At 38.5% G+C, this 26,494-nt stretch overlaps 2 protein-coding genes across 11 annotated transcripts in view; both read right to left on the bottom strand.

Annotated features, from left to right (window-relative positions):
* Window positions 1–535: 535 nt before the first annotated feature.
* kars1 (lysyl-tRNA synthetase 1) lies at window positions 536–14,804 on the bottom strand. 2 transcript variants are annotated; one of them, XM_022670066.2, is made up of 15 exons: window positions 14,692–14,795; window positions 11,538–11,662; window positions 11,217–11,361; window positions 9,735–9,900; window positions 9,548–9,641; window positions 9,170–9,356; window positions 8,645–8,770; window positions 7,667–7,786; window positions 7,412–7,574; window positions 7,058–7,231; window positions 6,017–6,102; window positions 5,728–5,813; window positions 5,508–5,634; window positions 4,473–4,616; window positions 536–1,031 (listed from the first exon to the last, which is right to left on the bottom strand). In XM_022670066.2, the coding sequence occupies exons 2-15, from the start codon at window positions 11,648–11,650 to the stop codon at window positions 957–959; spliced, it is 1,806 nt and encodes a 601-aa protein (XP_022525787.2). In that variant the 5' UTR covers window positions 11,651–11,662; window positions 14,692–14,795; the 3' UTR covers window positions 536–956. The 2 variants fall into 2 exon arrangements, with proteins under 2 accessions (XP_022525787.2, XP_022525788.2); XM_022670067.2 differs by lacking the exon at window positions 11,538–11,662 and having other exon boundaries at window positions 14,692–14,804.
* A 2,593-nt stretch (window positions 14,805–17,397) lies between these two features.
* The window catches only part of nfat5b (nuclear factor of activated T cells 5b), an 89,559-nt gene continuing 80,462 nt past the window's right edge, over window positions 17,398–26,494 (bottom strand). For 7 of the 9 annotated variants that reach the window (XM_049465601.1, XM_049465605.1, XM_049465608.1 and 4 more), the window contains 6 exons: window positions 25,771–25,903; window positions 25,571–25,639; window positions 24,997–25,091; window positions 22,603–24,880; window positions 21,760–22,020; window positions 17,398–20,708 (listed from right to left, as the gene is read on the bottom strand). In XM_049465601.1, the coding sequence (XP_049321558.1) occupies window positions 21,779–22,020; window positions 22,603–24,880; window positions 24,997–25,091; window positions 25,571–25,639; window positions 25,771–25,903 (2,817 nt within the window). In that variant the 3' untranslated portion in view covers window positions 17,398–20,708; window positions 21,760–21,778. The remainder of the gene's footprint in view (window positions 20,709–21,759; window positions 22,021–22,602; window positions 24,881–24,996; window positions 25,092–25,570; window positions 25,640–25,770; window positions 25,904–26,494) is intronic. The other 2 variants (XM_049465602.1, XM_049465603.1) reach the window with 2 other exon arrangements.

The raw sequence follows: 26,494 nt of genomic DNA, 5'->3' as shown, positions 1-26,494 counted from the left end.
TACTAGAGCGAGATTATATATGTACAGTATCATTTATTTTACCTTAATCCTGGATATATGAAGATATTTGGAGTGCATTAATATTAGTATCATAAAATTCTGGATCATTGACTTCTGTCACAAATCTGACTTCTGTCAAAAATTATTTTATTATTATTATTATTTTTTAAATATCTGAGTTAAGGGTGTGCCACATCATATCACATGCATTAAAAAAAAAAAACAGTAATTTTATTTTTTTTGTAGCAGTGTATTCTTCAGTGTTTTGTCATCACCAAAAGTATCATTATCGCAAAAATGCCATGAAATATTGTGATTTCATTTTAGGGCCATATTTCCCACCCCTAGTGGTGTTCATCTTTTTAGTTTAGTATATTTTGCAAACTTAATTAATTGTACATCCTCTACATGTGCATTATTGGCAATAAAACTACAATACTTAAACTGGAAGTGGCTTCCTTAGGCTCACATCCACCCAGCATGATTTGTGTTACCAAAATCCATCATCATCATCATAACTCAAACCACACCTCAGTTTAGACTGATTTCTTTATTTATTTTCTTTATTTCTGTGACCATGTTGAGGGTTATTAAAAAATACAGTGGACAGTAGGTATTAAAACCAGTAGAACACCAGAAATATGGCGGAATCCGAATGCCTGATTGCATCTCGCCACAAATGGATGTTAGGAAAAAACAACGGGCAAAAGCAACAGTAAAAAAGAGGGCTCACCGATCCTGCCAAACTTTATGCATGAAGATAAAAAAAATTACGCCAACATCATTCCCTTTACTGCATGAGAAAAGCCTTTACATTGCAGATATAACCCACAATCCAACCAGTAAACTAGACAGTTCAGCAGGAGGCAAGAACCCCAGTGTGGACGAATTATCACCATGTGTCATCACTATGATCATCACTGATTTCTGAGCAGGCTGAGTCAGTGGTCACAGTGTTAAACTGAAGTGCCCTCTGCTGGAGGAGCAGGCTTATTGTCGTCAGGCTTCATAGCTGGGAAGAGAAGCACCTCCTGCAACACAATTACAGAGAGATACATTAGTTTTTACATTACATTACATTACATTACATTTGGCAGACGCTTTTGTCCAAAGCGACTTACAATAGTCAAGTACAAAAGTAATAGAAGTTTAAAGGTAAAAAATCTTTATATAGGGCCTAAAGGAGGTCAAAGGGAAATAATAGGATAGAGGAGTGAAGGACGAGGAGAAAGAAATGAGGTTAGAAGTAGTTAGTGTGTTAGAGGTGTTAAGAGAGTAAGTGCTCTTTAAAGAGCTCTGTCTTCAGGAGTTTATTAAAGATAGTGAGAGATTCTCCTGATCTGGTAGTAGAAGGTAGTTAGTTAGAGGTGTTAGGAGAGTAAGTGCTCTTTGAAGAGCTCTGTCTTCAGGAGTTTAAAAGTCAAAGTCAAAGTGTTTTTTATTGTCATTTCAGCTATATACAGAGTACACAGTGAAACGAAACAACGTTCCTCCAGGGACCATGGTGCACATAAACACAGTGTAGACAGAACAATAGTGCAGCAGTACAAAAGTGCAGACAGACAATACAACACAATACAGACAAAGAATAATAAATAACAAGACAGTGTGCAAATTATGCAGTGTGCAAAAAGTGTGCAAAAAAGACCAGTGAGGTAGTAATTACCTCTATTACGCAGTGTGCAATAGAGTCCAGTGAGGTAGTAGGGTTTTAAGTGCTTTCCATTTTCTGGGGTAAGTGGGGTAAGAGTGTGTGTGCATGTACAGAAAAAACATCAGTTCAGTCTCTGCAGTTGAGGAGTCTGATGGCTTGGGGGTAGAAGCTGTTGCAGAATCTGGTCGTGCTGGACCGGATGCTGTGGTACCTTCTTCCCGAAGGCAGGAGGGAGAACAGTTCGTGTGAGGGATGAGTGGGGTCATTCACAATGCTGGTTGCTTTGCGGATGCTGCGGGTGGTGTAAATGTCCGTGATGGAGGGGAGAGAGACGCCGATGATCCTCTCAGCTGTCCTCACAATATGCTGGAGGGTCTTGCGGTCAGAGACGGTGCAGGTCCCAAACCAGGCAGTGATGCAGCTGCTCAGGATGCTCTCAATGGTCCCTCTATAGAAGAGTGTGAGGATGGGTGGAGGGAGACGGGCCTTTCTCAGCTTCCGGAGGAAGTAGAGACGCTGCTGGGCTTTCTTGGCTGTAGAGCTGGTGTTCAGGGTCCAGGTGAGGTTATCTGCTAAGTGGACACCAAGGAACTTGGTGCTCTTAACAATCTCCACAGAGGACCCGTCGATGTTGAGTGGAGAGTGGGTGTGTTGTGCTCTCTTGAAGTCAACAACCATTTCCTTTGTCTTGTCCACATTCAGGTGAAGGTTGTTGACTGTACACCAGTCTGTCAGCCGCTGCACCTCCTCTCTGTATGCTGACTCGTCGTTTATTAAAGATAGTGAGAGATTCTCCTGATCTGGTACTAGTAGGTAGTTTGTTAGAGGTGTTAGGAGAGTAAGTGCTCTTTGAAGAGCTCTGTCTTCAGGAGTTTATTAAAGATAGCGAGAGATTCTCCTGATCTGGTAGTGGAAGGTAGTTTGTTCCACCATTGGGGAAGAACTCTGTATGAGAACAGTCTGGATTGCTTTGTGTGAGTGTTTGTTTGGTAAAGCGAGGCGACGTATATTTGAGGAGCGCAGCGGCTGAGAGGTAGCGTAAGCATTCAGGAGTGATCAGTGCAGGTAGGAAGGAGCTGTTCTGACATCACCTTGTAGGTGATTGTAAGGGCTTTGAATTTGATGCGAGCATCAACTGGTAGCCAATGGAGCTCAATGAGCAGTGGGCTGACATGAGCCAGTTTTGGCTGGTTGAAGACCAGACGTGATGCTGCGCGTTAGAGATTAACTCTTTAATCTCTAATTCTTTCACAGGATTGTTGCAACAGCAGATATCAGTAACATTTGGAGTCAATTTTATTACATTTAATAATTTGTAATTTCTGCAAGAACAGCCTGTAATAACACAATTTATTACAGGATTGAAAAGACTGGAGTTACTTTTTCAGATACTTTTGGATTTTAGTTTTTTCTTTTAGTTTAGTCTGATTTTACTATAGTTTGATTTCACTATAATTTACTACACACTTGAAATTTCCCTTTTATAGCTTTTATACCTCTATATTTGCACTACTGTTATACGGGTTCTGTTTATACCTGTACTATCACTATTGCACTATTGTCTTATGTCTTTTGTCTCACATACGTCTATACCTGTGTCCTTGTTGTATTGTACATTTAGCGTCTCCCATTCTTTTATTATTTATAATCTTATTTTCTGTACTTGCTGTAATTTTTGGGAAGGAGAGTAACAATTTAAATTCTGTGTATGGCCTGTACATATACACTATTGACAATGAAACTACTTGACTTGACTTACTACAACATATAACACTAGCCTTTTTTTTCCCCAGACCCAGGTGAGCTGCGCTTTCTCCGGGGGTTTGGTGCGTTGGTCAAGTGTGAAAGCTGTTTTTGAGCCCAGTAGGAGTAATTTAATACTGAATTTAATAAAAATACTTAATAAATCCACTTTAATCCTTAAATAAAAACAATCAGTCTCATGCTGCCTTGCATGGACAATAATATTCTCATAAATGAATGGCTGCTGGTTTGGAGGAAGCCTCGCTCCAACTCCCATAATTCTCATCTTCTTACTCTGAGCACACCGGCCAGTGATCATGCTCACTCACAAGATAACACCTCACCACTTATACAGGTGTGGGTATTCCCAAGCTTTGGCCACATGTAATTAACAGAGTACAAATAAGTTCTTTACTTCAGTAGAAATGTTGGTTATTTCTACTTTACTGGGGAAATTATTTTATTCTTCAGATGATTTTTACTTCTACTTCTTTCGTTTTCACCCAATTATCTGAATTTTCTTCTCCTCACATTTTAAAAAGTGCACAATAGGATCTATAGTGTGGGCGTGGCCAAAACTTTTGTTCTTAATGGCTTTATTTTTTTACCCTTACATTACTTTTACTTTTATACTTTAAGTAGTTTTGAAACCAGTACTTTTATACTTTTAATTAAAGAGTAAAATGCTTGAGTTGATGCTTCAACTTCTACAGAAGTATTTTAAACCCTAGTATCTATACTTTTACCTACAGAGTAATGAATGTTACTACTTCTGTATCTATGTATTAAAGACCTCAAACCCCAACCTTCTCCTGCAAATGACACGTTTTTGTCATGGTGCACCAAACCACTCAGCAAAGCCCTGCCCACATAGAAACCTCATTGGTCTTTTAGCCATTAGGAGAGATGGACCAAGGAAAAAATTATATTGTATATACAGTAATTTATGGGCTTTAAAGAGGCCCTGATAAAATGGGGTAGACTCACGGAACGTTTGTGAAAGGTGGGATGTCTGAGTGTTATAAAAGTATACGATGGCAGTAACTACATTTTCAGTAGTTGAGTGTGTGGGTACCTTGATGTTGTTGGAGTCAGTGAGGAACATGGTGAGGCGGTCGATGCCCATGCCCCAGCCTGCAGTGGGTGGAAGGCCGTATTCTAACGCATTGCAGAACGTCTCATCTATAAACATAGCCTCATCATCACCTTCTGCTTTGGCCTGTAAAGTGGAATAGGGAGAATAACAGATCAACCAACAAAAAAAAAAAAAAAAAAATCATCAGTGCGCCTTATAATTCGGTGCACCTTATGTATGAATTCTACCAGTCAGGTTGTAAAGAGCAGTAAAGCCACTCCGCTAAAGTACAGCGTTATACAGAAGTTTCAGTAAAGTTTCTCCAGCACCAAGGCTAGAGCAGTATTAGCATTAGCTGCTAACAACAGCACTAGTGCTTTCACTGTTCTGAGGTGAGTATATCAGACTGTACAGAACACGCTCCTCAGTGTAGCGCTTTCAGCCAGCACTCTTAAGCACTGCTAAGTCTTGTTAATTGCGGCTAGCGCTGCTGCTAACCGTGCTGTGGAAAAAAAATTGGAAATCTAAAATCATTTCATTTTTGAATATAACAAATATTGGTTTATTAATTGTTTTTTTAAATTTCCAATTACGATTCTCAATAGAATATCAAATGATCGAATCATACACAGATTATTAACATCCAGTGCTCATTTGTTTGAAGAAAAACATGGTGACACCTTTGTTCGTTACTTTTGTCGCTTAAAATGTGCCTCATGAACGGGTGTGCCTTATGTACGAAAATAGACCAGAAAATAGACGTTTATTGATAGCGCTCCTTATAATCTGTAAAATACGGTATGATACTATTCTCATTTTACATGACTATATACCAGATTATTGATTATATTTACCTAATACCATTTATTTCAATCTAATTACCGATGCAAAATTTGCATTATTAAGTTCATGGCACGTTGAGTCATTGACCTCTGCCCAGCTAAATTATTTTAAATGAAAATATCACAATATAAAATTCTCCCAATATCATGCAGCCCTAATCTCAATATCCTACAGTTTTCTGAAATATTTTACCTTAGCCTGCTGTTCGAACAGCTCTCGCTGCCTGACTGGGTCGTTTAACTCTGTGTAGGCGTTGCAGATCTCCTTCTTCATGACGAAGAGCTCAAAGCGCTCAGTGAGCCCTTTCTGTGATCTGTGCCTGAACAGGAATGAGTATATTTAATCATACATTAATATAATAACTTTAACAGGTGATTTTTTTCCTACGTAAACTAAAAAACGGGACACTTACCATTTGGCCAGAGGACTCATGATCTGAGGATGATCACAGATGAATGTTGGGTTGATGCAGGTCACCTCCAGAAAGTCTCCTACCAGCTGAAATAAAACAGTAGACCAGACTGATTAAAATTACAGCATATTATAGCTTAAACATACATTAAGCTTATCTTTAGTAACTGACACCAAGACCAGTGTAAGCCTAGTACCTATGTACCTATTATTGCATTGCTTTGAAGAAAATGTAGAAAAATATTATATTAATATTAAATATACAAAGTATTAAACTAAAACGAGATTACCTTATCTAGCAGACGAGCCGTTGTTCTGGGAGGTGGACATTCCACTCCTTTCTGGGCACACAGGTCATCGAAGAATTTGCGAGTTTCTATAAAAAAAATAAAAAAAAAAAAAATAAAGAAATGAAACACAGGCACAGGCAACAGTACCCCGGTGTTTAAAAGGTCATTACAAGATGAATATGAGACTACAGACAATAAGCATAACACCTTTTATCACCAGGTATTTACATCTGTATATGATACACAGTTCAGTAGATGGGCAGTGTGCCAAGTCCTGCTGGAAAATGAAATCCACATCTCCATAAAAGTTGTCAGCAGCAGAGGGAAGCATGAAGTGCTGTAAAAGTTTTGGGGAAAACAAAACTGCACTGACTTCAGACCTGATAATAAAACACAGTGGATCAACACCAGCAGATGACATGTCTCTGCAAACCATCACTGATCATCAGTAAATTTTACATTTCCTGTATAAATTAAGGAAGCAGAGTCTGGAGGAAGAGTGGAGAGACACACAGTCCAAGCTGCTTGAGGTCTAGTGTGAAGTTTCCACCAATCAGTGATGGTTTGGAGAGACATGTCATCTGCTGGTTTGGCTTTGCTTCCCTCTGCTGGCAACGTTTTTAGGAATACAGATCTCATTTTACCAGCAGGACCAATTGGTAAAAGTACCAATTGGTTTTACATAATATTCTAATTTTCTGAGATACAGACTTAGGAAATAATTGTTTAAAAAGAAATAAACGCTTAAAATAGATCACTCTGTGTGTAATATATTTATATATATATATTTCACATTTTAAACTAAATTATTGAAATAGACTAACTTTTCAATAATATTCTTATTTGTTGACATGTACCTGGATATTTGGCACCAAGCACAAATTTGGACCATCTTGCAGCCTTGAGTTTTAGTTTTAGGATTTTATTAGTTATTTTGTAGTTATTAATAGATATAAACTGTGCTGCAGTTAAACTGTAACGCCGGTCTTTGTTAATATGGTGTTCTGTAGTGTGCAGTACAAAGCGTGATTTAGTTAATACCATCAGAGTCGTAGGTTTCAGGAGGTGGAAACTTCACTCCCATCTCTCTTTCCAGGTCATGGGTCATGCTTATCCTTTTGAAAGGCGGAGTAAAGTCAATTTCATAGGCCTGTCCCTCAGGCCCATCAGGATGATACGTAACCTTGTAACTCCCTGTGATATGCTTCACCATCCCTGAAAGAACAGAAGATACATTTTGTGTAAAAGTAAATATTAGAAAGAACGTTTTACAAATGACTCATCCTGCTTTAGAGACATGCAACTCAACTTTCTCAGAACTTAATTTTTTTTTCTCAGAATTTTTTACAGATCTCCAATCCATAAGCATTTAGGCAGAAAGACGCACACACTCACCTGAGAGAAGCTTCTCGGTGATCTCTATCAGATCGTAATAGTCAGCGTAGGCCATGTAAAATTCACAGGTGGTGAATTCTGGGTTGTGGGTGAGGTCAATGCCCTCATTTCGGAACTGGCGGCCAACCTCGTACACACGGTCAATACCACCCACCACCAGCATCTATACAGACAAATACACATTATCATCAGTGAGGATCACTGCAGATTAATAAAAATATTCCCTATATGTTAATATTGTGCACAGTACTGTACCTTATGGTAAAGCTCAGGGGCGATCCTCATGTACAGGTTCATATCCAGATCATTGTGGTAGGTGACAAAAGGCTTAGCCACGGCTCCTCCAGGAATCAGGTTCATCATTGGAGTCTCAATCTGACGTACACAAAAACACACAGCAATGATATTGTTAATACCGTGGTGTTAATGCAAACACAGGGCAACCATTCAGGTGCTTCTTAAAAAAAAAAAAAAAAAAAAAAAAGTATCAATAAAAAGTTACTTTATTTCAGTAACTCAGTTAAAAATGTATAACTCATATTATATAGACGTATTACACACAGAGCTATCTATTTTACACATTTATTTATTTTATTGTTGATAATTGTGGCTTACAGCCAATGAAAATGGTACTTTTGGCAGTGTGGGCAGTGTGCCAAGTCCTGCTGGAAAATGAAATCCGCATCTCCATAAAAGTTGTCAGCAGAGGGAAGCATGAAGTGCTGTAAGATTTTCCGGAAAAACGCTTCACTGACTTTGGACTTGATATAACTAAAATATAACCTTGATAATAATCAAGGGAGCAGAGTCTGGAGGAAGAGTGGAGAGACACACAGTTCAAGCTGCTCGAGGTCTAGTGTGAAGTTTCCACCAATCAGTGATGGTTTGGAGAGACATGTCATCTGCTGCTGTTGATCCACTGCGTTTTATTATCAAGTCTAAAGTCAGTGCAGTTTTGTTTTCCCACAAAATCTTACAGCACTTCATACGAAGTTTCACATTCTAAACTGAATTACTGAATTCAATGAAATTCTAACTTTTTTGGAGATGCAGATTTTTATTTTCCAGCAGGACTTCACTGCCAAAAAAAACACCAAATGTTATATAATATTCTTATTGTCTGAGACACTGATTTTTGGGTTTTCATTGGCTGTAAGCCATAAATCATCAACAATAAAAGAAATAAATACTTCTATATAATATATAGTTTCACATTTTGGCCTGCTGACTCACCTCGAGGAAACCAAGCTGATCCAAGAAGCTGCGCAGGTAAGTGATGATCTTAGAACGGGTCACAAACTTCTGTCTCACAAAATCGTTGAGAATCAAGTCCAGGTATCGCTGACGGAACCGGGTTTCCTGTAAAAGATTTGGCAAGATTACTTTCCTTATTCTTCTAGAACAACAACGGTGAGCATTTCCATTAATTGTTTCATTTCGTAAAAACATTTTAGTCAGCAAAGCATTAAATTGTAGGATATCAATCTCAAACTAGCCAAAGACCTTTATATAGACAATAAATACATTAAATATCAATTTTAAATACTTATCAACTCTAAACAACACATCATTGTCCCTCAATACAACTAACAGCTGTTTCTTTTTGTTGAACCCTTTAATACAGATTTAAAAACCCCAGTAATAACTGAATTTCACAAATTCGGTCATTTAATAAGATAACTCCTTCATCCAAGATTAACTGAAAAAAAAGAACAATCATATTAATATAGGGATTTCCAGGCTGTCACATGACCTGACCTTGTCTTTGAGGCCGAAGTGGAGGTGGGGAAGCATGTGCAGACAGGGTGACAGCAGGGTCATCTCAATGGGGACGATGCTCAGTTCTCCTTTCTTGGTCTTCCCAGGGTTCCCGCGGACACCGATAATGTCACCACGTCGTAACTTATTGTTGATGTGAACAAAATCTTCCTCGGATTTGTAATTCCTGAAAAATGCAGCCAGGGAAGATTATTTAATTTATATACAGTACCAGTCAAAAGTCTGCATACATCACTTTTCATTTAATGTTTTTTTCTTTAAATGTGTTTTTTAAATATATATATATACTTTTGTTTACATTTTTTCCCATATATATATATATATAAAAATCTTAAATTCAGTGATATAAAAGCATACCTGGAGTTCGCCATGACCTGCAACTTAACTCCTTCCCCTCGCAAGTCATAGAAGAGCAATTTGGCTCCTGAGGCTCTCTTGGCATGGACACGACCTGATAAGCAAGCAGAATTTTACAAAACTCAAAACCAGCTCACTAGGCTGAGATACTATAAAAAATTCTCAGCAGAATCTTTAAGACATGTACCTGCCACATTGAGAACAACATCAGTCAGCTGTTCTCCTGCTTCCAGGTGATTATATTTCTCAATGAATTCACTAAGTGACAAGTCCACATTGAACTTGTGTGGATAGGGGTCTTCTGCTGTGCCCTTCAGAGCCTGAATGGCCTGCGTGCGGATCTTAAAGTATTGCTGGAATAACAGAAACAGACATATACACAGAATATTAGACAGCAGTTTATAAAGGTGTCAAATAGAAAAACATGACTTATGCAGTGCAAAAATGTTTGCAATAATATGTAAAACCAATTTTTAAAAACTACCACTAAAAATCTATATTGAACATTAAACAATTTTAGCATCCCTGAATACCAACACAGAACAACATGACTCAAAAACATTAAAACTATACATCTTTATTTATTGAGTAATAATGTGTATTTAGGTACTTCAAGCACTGAAGACAGTTTCAGAACCTACAGAGGAAGAGCTTATATATGATATGACACATATATGATTTCTATATGCTACTTTGAACATCAGTTATGAAGCCAGAAATAACAGGTTAGGTACAAACCTAGGCCTCTGTAAGCTTGGAGTCGTTTAGTTGCAATACTAACAGCCGTTGGGCCGCAATACTAACAGCCGTTGGGCCGCAATACTAACAGCCGTTGGGCCGCAATACTAACAGCCGTTGGGCCGCAATACTAACAGCCGTTGGGCCGCAATACTAACAGCCGTTGGGCCGCAATACTAACAGCCGTTGGGCCGCAATACTAACAGCCGTTGGGCCGCAATACTGACAGATGTTTAGCCATAATATTAACAGCTGCTCAGCCGCAATACTAACAACTGTTTAGCCCCATACTAATAAAATAATACAATACTAATACAATACTAATAGCAATGCTAACAGCACCCCTTGGTAGACTTGGCGCTGTTTAGCCACAATACTAACAGCTGTCTTCAGTAGGCTTGGAGCATTTTAGCCGCAATACTAAGTGCTTTTTAGCAGCAATGCTAACAGTGGTAACAATAATAACAGCCGATTAGCCACAATACTATCAGCTGTTTAGCTGCATTACTAACAGTCGTTTAGCTGCTATACTAACAGCTGGCCTCGGTGGGCTTGGAGCTTTTAAGCCATAAAAACAGCAGGCCCCAGAGTACTGTAAATGTATTCAAATTGATTGCTTTTTCATTTCTTTTTGAAAAATAATGTGTAAATGCAGTATTATGGTATTGTTTTATCATTACAACTAACTTACAAAGTGTTTTTAAAATGACTTTCATTTATTGCATTTATTTCTAGGACCATCCAAAAAACATGGGTAATTGTAACAGTTAAATATTGAGATATATATAACGAGCTCAGGGTTTTTATTTATGTCAGATTTTTTGGCTATATTATTGCAAACAATATAATATGGCACATCCCTACCCCACCCTAACCATAGGGCTGTAAGGAGAGTAAAAATGTAAGAGAGTAAAACAGTAATTTGACTCACGTTGGGGTCCAGAGTCTCCTCGTCAGCCCCGTACGCGTTCTGCTGAGCCTTATCATTGGTGTCCTTGTTCTGCGGGACCTGGTCTTTAACTTTGGCATCCTTCTCAGCAGCTTTCTTCTCTGCTTTCATCCGCCTCTTCAGCTCACTAAAACACACAGGGGAAAACCGGTGTGACAGCAGGTCATGTGATCTAACACACAGACAGTGTGGATGCTGGTAATGAGCTTGTTGTGATCTAAAGCACTTTTCAAAGCGTTAATTACTGTGGTGACAAAAGGTTGTTGGTTGTTTTTTCTGGCATTAGATTTAAACTCCACCAACCTTTTGCCACCTTTCCAACGACATCCTTGAATAAGCAACGGCGCGGTTAGCTGAGCCCGCAAGCCAGCGGCCTGGCACACCTGCCGCCGGGCTGCTCTGACCAGGGTCAACATGCTGAACGTGTCCTAGTCAACGAACCAAGAGAATGCATACGTCACACTCAAGGCAGCACTTGGGCTCAAAGCTTTAACTAGGGCTGGGTGATATGATTAAATTATCTTATATCAATATTATCTAATTATTATTTAAATATCTAATATATCTAAATATGTCTAAAATGATCTAATATTAAATAATATAATAATATTTTTTATATGCATCATCATACTTTCACAAGCAGACAAAATGTATTAGTGGTGGCAAATTCTTAAAAAAAATGCTAATTATAAACTAAGTTTTTTTAAATACAGTGTTTTTTATTTGAAATGTACTTTGCTTAAACAGCACAAATTATACGTCATTTAAGCAAAAGTCAATCATTTACCACCAAAACAATATAACAAAATCATCATATTGCCCAGCTCACTCAATAACCTCAATGACAACAACTTTGTGACTCAAAACAGAAAGTTTCAAATGGTTACATCAGCTGCACTGTGGGTGGAGTACAATGCTGCTGTTAGATGTGCATGATCCTAAACATAATCTTGCCTAAGGCTCATGTTGCAAACTTATTTGCTTGAGTTGCTAATTTCAAAACAGGTTTTACAGCAACAACTGGCCAATGTCAGCTATTATTAAAGCAATAATTACATTCTTTAGTACACAGGGGCTTGGTAGACGTCCTGCAACTAGATAATCTTAGAATTAAATCAGGGAATAGTCTTGCTAGACCACACAATAAATTATAAATAATATATAAATTACAAATTTTTTTTTACATGTTAGTTAAGACTTATTTACACTGGATAAATAGAGAGATTTGTACTTTTACTTTCACTTCTATTCAGGCATGTTACATTTGTTAGGAAATGAAACCTGCTGTTTACTCAGGTGTATTATAACCAGTCACATTTAGTAACCAAGCCGTATACAAGCCGTAACTCTGTGTTTAACAGTAAAAACTCAAATGTATGTATTTCTTAACACTGAAATGAACAGTATAAAACTCCCACTCTTGGTGCACATAATAACGCACTGATAAAGCTGAGTGATATGGTACAAATATTAAATTTTAATATTTTCCCAATTATGTACACTTTTGACACAATAGTACAGTGATTTTATTACATTTTTGCTGCACATCATCCATGATACCATTCTGTTTGAGACGCTGTTTTTCAAGTATGGATGATGTCATTGATATGGTTGTTGAGAAAATGTATCACGATATAAAAAAAAAAAAAACATTGTCCAGCTCTAATTCTACTATTAAAATGTTTAGTACACAGACCTTGAACTTAGCTATTAACTAACCTACCTAACTAACTAGCAAGTTGGCAAGCATTAACTAACAAAATAAATAGCAGTCGAACTAGCTTAGGGGTGGGAGATATGGCTCTAAAATAATATCACAATATTTCAGGGTATTTTTGCGATAACGATATACTTGGCGATCTAGGAAAACTAAAATAATTCATTCATTTCAGGAATATAGTATAATAGTATAACAGAAAAATCATAATGTGGCAAAATAAATAATATAGCATAAAATAATATAATGCAACAAATAATATTGCAGAATATTTAGTGCATGCATATAAACTGCAAACTAAAACAATTATACAATAAATAAACCTAAAGCGTCACAGTAAATACTTTTAAGACAGAACAGCCCTATTATCACGATATGGATTTTTAATACCATGATATTTCTGTCACGATATATTGTATACGATGTAATATTGCCCACCCCTAGTCTAGCTAACTAACAGAAAAAATAGTTGGACTAAATAGCAAATTAGCTAAATTAATAACATAAATAGCTAACTAGCTAAATAACTTGCATGTAAGGTAGCTAACAAGTTAAATTGAATTGAATAAATAGCTGTCTATCTAATAAACTAACTTATGAACTTTTTAACTAGCAAGTTAGCTAACAGGAACAAAAATAGCACATTTAACTAACTAGCTGGCTAACTTAGAAAATAAGTGGCTACCGAAATAGCTAACTAGCTAGATAACCTAATTAACTAAATTAATAGCTGTTTTACTAACTAGCTGGTTAGGTTAACTATCTAGCTAACAAACTAGTGAGTTAGCAAACTAACAAAAAATATATGTCTCAGTAACTAGCTATCTAAGTAGCTAACTATCTAGCTGGCTAACTTGCAAAATAAGTAGCTAGCTAACACACTAGCCAAGATAACTAGTCAGCTAACTACCTATCTACGTACAAAAGTAGCTACGCTAGCTAACTAACTAAATTTCTAGCTAGATGACTGACAGAGTAACTAAGCAGTAATACTTTAGCTATCACACTTAGCTTATTCTAAGTGTGGATAACTTGCATGGGAAGTGAGAGCAGTAGCCGGTGACAGTGCTACATTATCTAGCATCTTGCTAGATAATAATCTCTGAGTCTTGCTGTGTTAGCTAAGCTACAAACATTGCTACACAGCCTTTCTACGCCCCAGGGTGGAATTATTTGGGCTGCTGTTAAGACCATTAGCCTAGGTTACTGCCTGGGAATTTGTTTAATATATTAGTTAACCTATTTATTTAAAATGTAGCTGGTGACTTCACAAGGTCTTCACAAGGTCTATGTTCCTCTTTAACACTTTAAACACAAGCTGGGGAAACTCTACACTTACTCAGCATCAAAACCCACCACTAAACAGATGTAAAATAACGTTAGCTTAGTTAGCGTTAGATAACTGAATCTACTAAAGTTAATCTATCGCTAGCTGAAGTCCTGATAGTGTAATATAGAGGAGAACAGATCCAAAAAGACCAGCATATGCCTACAGTCCCAACCTGACAGCAGCATAAGCTAGCCTAAGATAAACTATGCTAAGCTATGCTAACATATGCTAAGCTAAGCTAACTACAGCAACCACGTTGCAGCACACAGCTCCAGCCCGGCAGAACCGAAAGCAGTGTTCCGGATGCCGCGCGCCGCCGATAACCCTACAAATCTCTCCGCAGATCTGCTTATACATTTGCTATAAAAGCCATTTTGTTGCTAATTTAACAGAATTAATATTTCGCCTACTTTTTACTCAGTTTCTCCCCATCCACTACCCCGTCTGCCATCTTCTCCAGCTTCTGTTCCACCAGCCACACAGCAGCACAGCGCCGGCAGTGTGGGACTTCTTTACAGTCGCCCGTCAAAATAAAAGTCCCTTCTAAAATGATAAACAATACTTAAGTGATCCGAGCTTTCTCTGTTAAAATATACCACTTCACGTATATTTATAACGATCGTGAACTAAAGGGAGTGTTCTCACACAAACACGCCTGCTGTTACGCATGCAAACACGCCTGCTGTTATATTACATCTTATAACTCCTCATAGACTAGTACTGAAAGAGATGTAATGAAGGAACAGCTGTTTAGTAACATTGTAAATATAAAATCATTTATTAAATGTTATCCTATCTGCACCTATGTCCCATCACTTATTTTCTCCAGTTTTACTTAAAACATGAATTTGTTGTTCTAGTGTAATTCATTAACTTCCTAAGTAGGAAATATCTTAAATAGACCTTTAGTATCCTACTTTAAAGAAAAACCTAGAATTAGCCTGGCCGTGCTGATTTTATACTGTAAAATTAATTGGCAATAAAGCATACTGAGCCACTGTGCATAAAAAAATATATATAAAGCTGATTGTGTCCAGCGACATCTGGTTAGAACTGTCCATGTGAACAGACAAGCGACTCTGGCAGAAATCCAGAAATCACATCCACAATCAATGCAGGAGACCCCTCACACACATATCCCACAGCGCAGTGCAGTGTTCTTTATCTAACATGCGACATGCCAGAAGTCATGGGTTACGATACTATCTCATGTCCCATGACGTGGCATGTCAGTATACATTCCCCAGGTACTCTTTTCTAAAGGCAGATTCACTGATCACGTATACAAGTCTTACTGGTCTGTCAAAACAAAAAAGGAACCAGCTTTCAATTTTCATGGACTTATATTTCTCAGTTATTTATTGATACTGTGAGTTTCCTGTTGTGTACTAATAGGTATTTTATAATCAACTTGTTATAACTTATAAGCAACTTTTAAACAACTCAATTTGTTGTTTGGTTAATTTCATATCCACAAATGCAAATTCAGTGGTGCCAAACCATTATTCCTAGTTTTTAAGTATATGAGTTATATGAGTATATATACACTTTGCAATGCTCAAACAATCTCAAAGCTAAAGTAACTGTGCTACTCTACTTAACATATGTGACTCTAAAGGACCTAAAATAACTCCTTATTCTTTGTTGATATTTGTTGCATCTTGACATACTTTTTACATGTTTGTATTTTGTGATGAATAAAAAAAATAGAAAATATTAGTCATCCAGACTATGAAGGAACACGTAATGAATCATTTAGTAACTTAAAAATGGTTAAACAAACCAAAAAAACTTTAGATGCTCTTATCTGTGGTGCTGTTAACTTTTTTCTTTAACAAATAATTCCATACGTTTTTTTTTTCATAGTTTGAATGACTTTAGTATTAGTCTACAATGCAGAATAAAATAAAGAAAAAACACTTATACACATATGATGTGTATTTATTCTGGCCCAAGATGGAAAAGTGCTTCAAAATCACACTGGTATCAGTGAAATATATCCTCTGTAGCTTTAAGCTTCTATAGTTCATTAAATCCAGTAAGATTGGGCTTTTCATTTAAAGGAGTCCAAGGTTCTCTCTTCTACTGACCAGGATGAAAAATGTGTGCAACATTTTATTGGTGCAGTAAAAGCTTTAAAACACTGGTCCTGGAGACGCACTGCCCTTCACGGTTTAGTGTTTACCCTGAGTTGTAGTGGGTGGGTTAAATGGTTTGGGGTCATTTCTAGCCAGACACCACCTGTCACGATCATTACCATCATTACCATCCGCTGCACTGTCCACTGTGGGTGGTAATGATCGTGTCCAGCGACATCTGGTTAGAACTGTCCATGTGAGCAGACAAGCGACTCACATCCACATTCAATGCAGGAGACCCCTCACACACATATCCCACAGCTCAGTGCAGTGTTCTTTATCTAACACACAACATGCCAGAAGTCATGGGTAACAATACTATCTCCTGTACCATGACATGTGGCATGTCAGTGTACATTCCCCAGGTACTCTTTTCTAAAGGCAGATTCACTGATCTCTTACACAGGTCTTACTGGTCTGTTAAAACAATAAAGGAACCAGCTTTCAATTTTTTTGCAAGGCACAACCATGAACTTATATTTCTCAGTTATTTATTGATACTTATATAAGTTTTCTGTTCTGTACTAATATGTAATATGTAAAAATTTGGAAAAACCTGTTTTTAGAAAATAGAGCAGATTGAAACAGAAACCAAAAGGCAGTTTAATGTGGAATGAGTGATTTTTTTAAAAGTATTTTAAAATCAACCTGTTTTTGTTGTTTGGTTTATTTCATATCCATTAATGCAAATTCAGTGGCGCCAAAGCATTTAGCACATAGTTTTTAAGTATATGGGTTATATGAGTATAAGAATACTTTGCAATGCTCAAACAATCTCTAAGCTAAAGGAACTGTGCTACTCTACTTCACATATGTGACTCTAAAGGACCTAAAAGAACTCCTTAATCTTTGCTGATCTTTGTTGCATCTTGACGTACTGTATTTTGTGATTAATATAAAAATAATAATCCAGACTATAAAGGAACACATTAGGAAACATGAAGTAACTTAAAAGTGTTAAAAAACTAAAATACTCTGTGATGATGGATGATCACATAATAAACAGTTGTTTTTAATCACACATATGGAACTGTAAGTCAACAGAGACAGAGTTTTGATTTGAAAATGTGTCTGGAGACAATAACAAATGCAAAAATAAATTAGAAATAGTTTTCTAGGACAAAAAGTAGTAGACTAGTAACATTTTTTAGTGTTTTTTCATCTTTAGAATCTGACAGAAAAAGAGAAAATATCTGTATATATATTCACATAAATATCAAACAACAGATGGAAACAAACAAATAAATGAAAATAAATGTAAATCATCAGTATTGTACAGAGATGAAGGCCAATCACAGACAGCTCTTTCTTCCATTTCAAGTTCACAGCTCTTCCCTATGCAGAGGACTCCTTTAAAGATCTAAAAGAGCACTCCCCCACCTAAACAGAGGTCAGAATAGTCACTATTCAAAACTAGGCATAAAAACGGTTAATGGTCACAAGAGACTAAACAGCCCGTACGGATGATGTTTAATGAAATAAGAGCTCGTCTGAGCTATTGTTTTATATATTACAGAGAGCAGGGCTCTTGTAATGTAAAGAAAACGATGCACATTAGTCTGATATTCATAACGTGAAACTTACCACAACCAAAAAAACAACGTTTTGGCAGCTTTACAACAAGCCTGGCATTGAATTTGCGAGTGCAGTAACGCGACTCGCTTCACATTCTCCATTCTTCCATTTTTGTAACAAATAGAGGTGGGTAGTCCAGGTCCAGAAAGTAAAAATCGTTGGGGTGGATCTGCTGCAGCTTAGATTTAACATGGGCTAAGGCAAAATATTTAACTGTTCTGTGACCATGTAAATAAAAAGTTTTTCTGTTATATTTGGAGGTTTTAGAAGAATGTATGCTACTATCCAGATTTCAGCAAGACAATGCTTAACCACAAACTGCATCCATCTCAACAGTACGACTTTGCAGAAGTACAGGGACATCTGGACATTATGAAACTATTATATCATGTAAATTTGGCAAGAATCAATTTTTCTCTTGAAAAAAACTGCAACAATAGGTCTTCTCACATCTAATAAACTACATCAGAGGAGTCCAGGAAGTTGAAACTAAATCCTGGAGTGGATTTTTACATTCTGGACCTGGATTACTCACCTCCTGAACAAAGCAGCCCTACATACCATTACCATTTCAGCCATAAAACTGGCCAATTGTTACAAAAGTGTGTAAAAGTTGATGCTGACTGACTTCAGGCCTGAAGCTGAGACCTTGACTGGTCCTCTACAAGCTAGAATAGAATTGTGTAGAATAGAATATTCTGTAGTAACAATAAAGTCTTATTTACAAAGTTACTGAGTTATTACCAGAGCGTTAAAGGCTTGATAAAAGGCTGTATTCCTCTTGCGTTTAGCACCAAGGCAAGATAGCCAGGTGAGAAAATGCTGATAAAATGATACTAAAGACAGGGCAGACATTATTTATATACCGTAAAATATAACTTTGTAAAAGGAGCTAGACGCTCTCCTGGGTTTCCTGTTTTAAAAAAAGCCAGGCTGCCCGGTACCAGCGTGCCAGACGCTAGTGAACATAAAACTCAAGCACAGAGGCTTCATTTAACAAGTAAAATATGTAAATATTTTTAGATTTTTTAAAATAAAACATATTATTTCTTTTTTTCACAAAAGAACACTTATGATAATAAAGATACATCATTTTAAAATTAAAGAGAGAGAAAGATAGATAGAGAGATAGAGAGAGAGAGAGAGAGAGAGAGTTAGGTTCTCAGAACATCATTACATCATACAGAACATGTACCCTACATGAGATGATAACTGAATATTATGTACTCTGCAGTTTGTTTGGATTTGAGCAGAAAATGAGCTGCGTCCCAAATCCTAGGCTGCATCGTAGGGTGTTTTCACACCTGAAAGCTCACATATAGAGTCCAAATTCTGCACAACTTTAGTATAAAATCATTCTGTACTGTTTAATGGGTGATGATAGCCTGCCTAAACGTCCACTGATTTCTCTTAAAGTCTGAACCAACCAAAAAGTGCAGAAAAATGGCTATTTTTTTTACTTTTGAACTGTGGATTGTGGCACCTTTCACACCTGCTGTTTTGATTTGGACCAAAAAAATCAGAGTATTTTCAAGGTCTGGCCCAAACAAGGTAGGTGTGAAAGTGGATTTAAGATTTTTTCTGAGTAGGAACATCAAGGGGCCACACTATTCATAGTGGGGCCAGGTAATATTTCACCAGTCACGTCATGTTCAGACACTTGAATGTAATTAAAAATTAATCTATTAAGAGTTCATTTTATGCCAACAGATTAATCCTACAATTAAAATTTTAATAATGAAAAAGAAAAGCAAATGCAAAACAGAATAAAATATTTTAAATATATATTTTTGCCACTTTTACTTGCTTTCATTGGATTTAATGGATTTTTGTAGATTTTGGTGATAAAGTATTTTGCTTCTGGAATCTCTCGTTTGCTTCATCTTATTTTTTTTGCTCCTATAAGTATATAATCAGCTGCTAGGATTGCAGATTTCATATTTTGCTGTAAAGCTTTTGGCACAAATTTAAAAAATCATCAAATCTCCTTCCCAACTTGCCAAACAGCCATCAAACTACATGTACTTTTTTATGGCATGTCCTCAAGCTCTTATCCACAGCCATGCTGACCTGCACTCATCTATTTGATGTTTTTCCACCCCTTTAATTGATCCATATTGGTGGTGTAACCAATAGGCTACTGAGAAGGATTCTTTACAGGACAGAACTACTCTACCTTGACTGCAGTATCTAGGCTTTAGGACGCAGCTACAGAATGAATACAGAACCAGAATAAAGTGCTACCAGGACCAAATATATCAAAATATTTCTCTTTTTGTCTTCTTTTAGAGTTGGAACCATTCTTTCATCATTTTATAATTTGATTAACGTACAAAAATGCATCACTCACAAGTGCACACAAAAAAAGGGAGCTCGAAATGTGCTCACTCGCTTATTCAACTTCATAAAAAAAGCAAAGTGTTCGCACTGAGAACTACTGTATTAAACATTCTATCAGTTATGATATGTTTCATTCACAGCTAAAAACAAACACCACCAGAGTACACTGTGCTCGTCCTGACAGCTTCGTTTGTAGTGACGCTGCTCCACTAAGGCTTGACTGTAGAAACTCCTCGACCTTCAAACCAGTATACTTTCAGCAGACTCTCTCGCACCGCTGAGCTGATATCAAATCCATACAATCAAATAGATCACGCTGTTCATCAGGATCCCTCCAGTGTTAAAATGATGTTCCAAATCTTCTTTAAGTCTGTCTGGATGAAAGAAATTTAAGAGAAAGAAAGAAAGTTAAGAGAAGTATTTTTAAGCATAGTACATCAACACTGATCTTTAATGCAGGATTATCCAAGCCTACATACAGGCCAGCCTACATACAGTATATGAGGGGGGCAATAGGCCACCCACGGGCCAGATGTGGCCCGCAAGCATGAAACATCTGGCCCGTGAGGTTGTTTGAACTATAATGAACGAACTATATTAACCTTCTCTGGTGAGCTTTTGTTTACATGTCTCCCCTGTCTCTCTGTCACGCTCGGCGTGACTTTAATTTCCGCTCGTTCTCGTTTTTCCACCCGTTCTTGGGCTCCCCATCTCCTTAAAAGGGCATTTTATACCAGCCGTGTCCCAATTCACCAGGGCAGCGATAGAGTATTGGACCGTGACCCTGACGACAAGGGTTCTGACGATCCCGCGTTAGGAGCGGGTTTACTTGAGATTAACTGTTCTGCAATTGGGTTCAACAACCCTCTGGGCTGGGGAGCTAATAGTCTGTAGCACTCCATCCCATTACACTTCATTTTAGAAAACAGATTTTTTTTTGTGGCGCGCAACGTAATAGCTTGGAAAATATCTGTCCAAACATAATTGCCGACCCCTGCAGTATATGGACAAAAGTTATGAAAAACACCTATTTGTGCTAGTGAACTAGCAAGCTAATTACATTAATATTTAATCATAATTTTGAGTGTTTTTTGAGTGTAAGTGAACAGATTCAGTTTCAGATAAACAGATAAAAACTGCAAGATTCTGAGACAATTTGACTCTTGCAGCAATTTTCTGCACAATAACCTGTGCTGACCTTCTCTCAGATGTGTCTGAAGGCTCATAATAAAATAATAATCAAAAAAACGTTTGTTTAAAACTAAATATTTATAAATATTTATATGCTTTGTTTATTTCATTTTTTTATTCATCAAAATTCTTTTCAAAATTTCTCCCAATTAAGCTAGGACAATTGTATAACCCTTATGTGCGTCGTATAGTGCGAAAAATACGGTCTGTATTTCCAGTGTGAGGTGTATTCACCTGCAGGGTCTGTAAGGCCCTAGTAGGAATGAGGGAGGTTATTGCTCTGCTCCTGAAGACTCACAAGCAGGTCGTCTATCTTCTCCATGTTCTGGGAGGTGGTGAGAACATTCTGTACATTCCCAGATTCTGGATTCATGGATTGGTTGAGTAAGGAATGGATCTGCCCATCACTGTCTCTCTGGTTCTGACCAGACTGGCTAATGGCAATGATCTGGTCAGACAGTGTGTTTCCTTGGGAGTTCATCAGCTGACCACAATCTACAACAGAGGATTCAGGAGTCAGGACATTTAATACTTGATTAGTGAAACACAAGTCCTGTTTGCACAGAGATAAAATAATGTTACCATGCATGTTTGTTAAATTACTGTGAACTACCCATCCTTTGTGCTCCTGTATGCAATGAACCCTGACTCTTGGACCACGACTCCTGAACCATGATGGTTCGGTACAAACAGAGCCTTTATTAATAAGGACACCAGCCATTTATTACATGGGAAGTCAGCCTTAATGTGGAGATCTGTGCAAGTGCAGTAGCCATAACTAAATGAAAAATCATGGTTTTTGTTTACAGTAGTGTTTACAGTACAGTGTTTATCTGAAATGATTACTTTCAGTTTCAAGTTTTTGGTCTTTTACCATTTAAACAGATTGAAGTCTGGTCTTTTACGACTGAAACTAAATGCATGGCTGTGATGCAAAGATGGCCTCCGAGTGAGTTAACTTAGCTTTATAGTAGAGTACTTCAGTATGACCTACTGTTACATCCCTAATATATAATAAAAACTATGCTTTAACTAAGACTACTATAATAATATACTATACATATTAATTATCTTTACCATTATGGATTTCAAAAAGGAAGATGTTACGCTGCTGGCTCGGCTGAGTCGGCTGGCTGAGGCTTCCACTCACTGTTGTCTGGAACAGGGATCCAGGCTGTTGCACTGGTGAGGAGGTGGTCGTCTGAAGTCCTGCCACGCCGTTCTGCGGCACGAAAAGCGCTTCTTGAGACGCCATGCTCCTTGTTAGGTTGGGCTGGGCCATGAACAGGTTCACAGAAGCCTGAGAGCCAGTGGCTGAACTCGGTGCGAGCTGCATGGGCTGTTGCTCCTGGAACAGAGCCTGCTTACTCGACGATTGATTCGCCACATTGATGCTTTGATCCTGGAAGGACATGGGTTCGGAGGGCTCCTCCTGCCTGACCGTGACCATGCTGGACTGGGAAAAGGGGAGTGCTGAATTCTGCTGCTCTGGGGAAATCAGGCTACTGCTGTTCATTGAGGTCATCTGAGACTGGCCACTGAACAGGAGTCCAGAGGTCTGCTCTGGGGGCACAGATACCGCTGAACCCAGAGAGTTGAAGAGCATCTCAGCTTGCTGTTGGTTTGGAGAGAGCTTGTTGCTTGGTGATTGGGAGATGCCCTGAAACAGAGAGCCTGACTGGGCTTGCGAGGCCTGTTGGGATGACTGCTGCTCCATGGGAGTGCTCTGCTGGAACACGGACTGCGGCTCGAGGGCAGACGTTGGGATAGAGCTGAGGAACGCTAGCTGCTGCGTCTGGTTGTTGACTGCAAGCTGACCAGGTAAGGCACTCTGGGAGAGGAACATGCTGGCAGCAGAAGTCTGAGATTCGGAAGAAAGGCTGGACCCATCGAGAACGTTCATGGTGTTCTGGAACAGGGATGCTTGGACCTGCTCCTGAGTGGGTGAGGTTTTCTGTGTGTGGAACAGCGCCTCCTGTGGGGCTTGGGCCTCGGTCAAAGATGAGGGTGTGTGGAATAATGGAGGAGAGGAATGGGAGGGTGTTGGCTGAAGAAAGCCAGTTTGGATGGAGAGGAGATCTTTTGCTTGTGGGAACAGGGTGGGTTGCTGGGGTTGTTGGGCAGATGTGGGTTGAAAGAGGGCAGCGCTGTTGTCTACAATTGATTGTGAGGAGTTTTGCTGCTCAGGGTTGCACTGCATTGGAACCTGGGGATGGAAAAGTTGATGCTGCAGGTTCTCCAGAACTTGTTGCTGCTGGATTTGTTGGTGCTGTTGCTGCTGGATCTGTTGGTGCTGTTGCTGCTGGATCTGCTGGTGCTGTTGCTGCTGGATCTGCTGGTGCTGTTGGATTTGCTGCTGTTGCTGCTGGATCTGCTGTTGTTGCTGGATTTGCTGTTGGATTTGTTGGTGCTGCTGGATTTGCTGCTGTTGTTGCTGGATTTGCTGTTGGTGCTGAATCTGCTGCTGCTGGATCTGCTGTTGTTGCTGGATTTGCTGCTGTTGCTGGATTTGTTGGTGCTGCTGGATTTGCTCTTGCTGGATCTGCTGTTGTTGCTGGATTTGCTGCTGTTGCTGGATCTGTTGGTGCTGTTGGATTTGCTGTTGCTGGATCTGCTGCTGTTGCTGGATTTGTTGGTGCTGCTGGATTTGCTCTTGCTGGATCTGCTGTTGTTGCTGGATTTGCTGCTGTTGCTGGATCTGTTGGTGCTGTTGGATTTGCTGTTGCTGGATCTGCTGCTGTTGCTGGATCTGCTGTTGTTGCTGGATCTGCTGTTGTTGCTGGATTTGCTGCTGTTGCTGGATCTGTTGGTGCTGTTGCTGGATCTGTTGGTGCTGTTGGATTTGCTGCTGTTGTTGCTGCATCTGCTGCTGGATTTGTTGCTGTTGCTGAAGTCGATGCTGCTGCTTCTTTGCCAGCGAATCTTCTGTCTGAATCTGAATGTTGCAGAACCCCTTCGCCTGCAGCTGCCGCACCGCCTGCTCGAGCTGTGCCACCTCATCCGGTGGCAGAAGAGACAGCTGATGCTGTGGGCTGTCGTCCATTTGGGAAATCCCTACCAATTGTCCAGCACTGCTGCCAGACCTCTCCTGAGCCAGACTGTCGGTATCCAGGAGGAACTGCTGGGCTCCTTGCTGGAGCAGAGGCTTTCCAGGAACATGGAAGGAGCTGTTGGGTGCCATGTCTTGTTTGGGAATGGTGTTTAAAGGTTCCTTGCTGGAGAACACCGAATTCTGTGGCTGCTCCTGCTCTGCCGGTTGACATCCCAGAGGGCTGGAAAACGTCTGACTGTTGGGAGAGATGCTGTTGCTTATTTCCAGGGTCTGCTGGGCTGAGTTCATCAGATCTGGGCTCTGCTGAGAAACCAAAGAGAAAAGAAACAAGCATTCAGAGGGTTGTGTTACGGCAGAATGTGCATTATTTAGTCTGTAATGACTGATTTCAGTTTGTACTGTTTATTGAAGCAACAAACCTTAAACGCTGAGGAGTTACTGGAGACCTCCATGGGAGTGACCTCTTCTCTTTTGACGAGAGGCAAGATTGGGACTATCAAGCTGCTGTCCATTACTGTTTACAAAGACAGTCGCAAAAGCAGTGGTAAGACTGAAAGATTACACAGAAGTGTCCACAAACAATCAAACAGCCACTGGCCGATTATTTAGGGGGAATGTCCCTGTAAAGCGCACTAAAATGAAAAAAATCATTCTATTCTTCTCATTCTAATAAAAAACTGTACCCAGATATGCCAAAAAGTCATGGAACAGCCGCATGTAAACTGATCATGAAGTGTTACCTCAGGGAACAGCTTGGGTACACCCACATCTGTATTAGTTATATGGTTAAATACTAAGGCCCAATCCCATTTCACTCCTTAGATGGGGTGTCCCGATTCTTGTTAGACTGGAGGGGTAGGTTAAGGGAAGATATAGGATTGATTTTTCAGAACTTATAATATTATAATATTATATAATTATAGTTTATGGGCTTTTGGGTGAAGCATTTCCTCATTAATATTGTAATATGATGTAATATGTAGTTTTTGTCACCTTTTATCTGTTCGAAAGAACACGGCTTGACTGGAGGCAAGGTCTCTTTTTTCACAGAAGCATCCATAACTGTAAACATGGATATAAACGACAATAAGCACTTTTTTTATACCAGTACTGTATAAAAAGACAGTTTAAACAATATCTCATGTATACCATGATTATATGACAGATTATGAATTTATAAATAGGGTACAGACCTGGCTCTGGAGTGTATGTGAACGGTTGCACGTCGTGGGAGCGTCCAGCATTAGTCACCACGTAGATCCCAACAGACACAGGAGAGGTGATGGCCAGATTCTGATATGGTGGAACGTTTACGATGAGATGATTCTAAACGGAAGGAAAAATACAAAAAACAATAATAAAGAGGTGTATGAAGGTATAAAACTGACTACAGGGTAAGAAGGGTAGTAAACCAGTGGTGGCAGTGGGGGAGTAAGGGACCACCGATGGGCCACAATATTCATAGAGGGGCCAAGTATTATTTTCCCAGTCTCACAATGTTTAAACACTTAAATGTAATTTTAAAAAGCAGTAAAAATAGTAAAATCTTTGGAGTTATTTTTTTTGTACCAAAAGTTTCATACGAAAAAATATTCAAAATTGCAATAAAAAATTAAAAACAGAAAAAATGTAATCACATATACATTTTTAAATATACATGGTTACTTTATTATTATTTGCAGTTATTTGAGAATTATTTGCATATTGATTTTGCTAGTATTTGTTTTCATTTTTGTGTTTTGTGGATTTTTGCTCCAAAAAGGAATATTTAGTTTCTGGAATCTTTTATTTCCTTCTGCTAAATTATTTGCTTCTTTATTTATATAATCTGCAATTCTATTTGCAGGTTTTATATTTTTTGTGCAAATCTTTGGGCAAAAAGGAATAAACAATTTTTTAACTCCATAAAAATCCATT

Source organism: Astyanax mexicanus, chromosome 16 (genome assembly GCF_023375975.1).
Source record: "Astyanax mexicanus isolate ESR-SI-001 chromosome 16, AstMex3_surface, whole genome shotgun sequence".
NCBI lineage: Eukaryota > Metazoa > Chordata > Actinopteri > Characiformes > Acestrorhamphidae > Astyanax > Astyanax mexicanus.
The sequence above is the reverse complement of the archived record's forward strand: the minus strand, read 5'-3'. Positions and strand labels throughout refer to the sequence as shown.

Excerpts from the sequence above, each read along its gene's own strand:
- kars1 (XM_022670066.2), bottom strand. The coding sequence starts at position 11,650 with ATGTTGACCCTGGTCAGAGCAGCCCGGCGGCAGGTGTGCCAGGCCGCT. Across the intron at positions 7,787-8,644 it reads ATCAGCTTGGTTTCCTCGAG|ATTGAGACTCCAATGATGAA; the intron begins GTGAGTCAGCAG and ends TGTGTACGTCAG. Across the intron at positions 7,232-7,411 it reads CACCGAGAAGCTTCTCTCAG|GGATGGTGAAGCATATCACA; the intron begins GTGAGTGTGTGC and ends CTGTTCTTTCAG.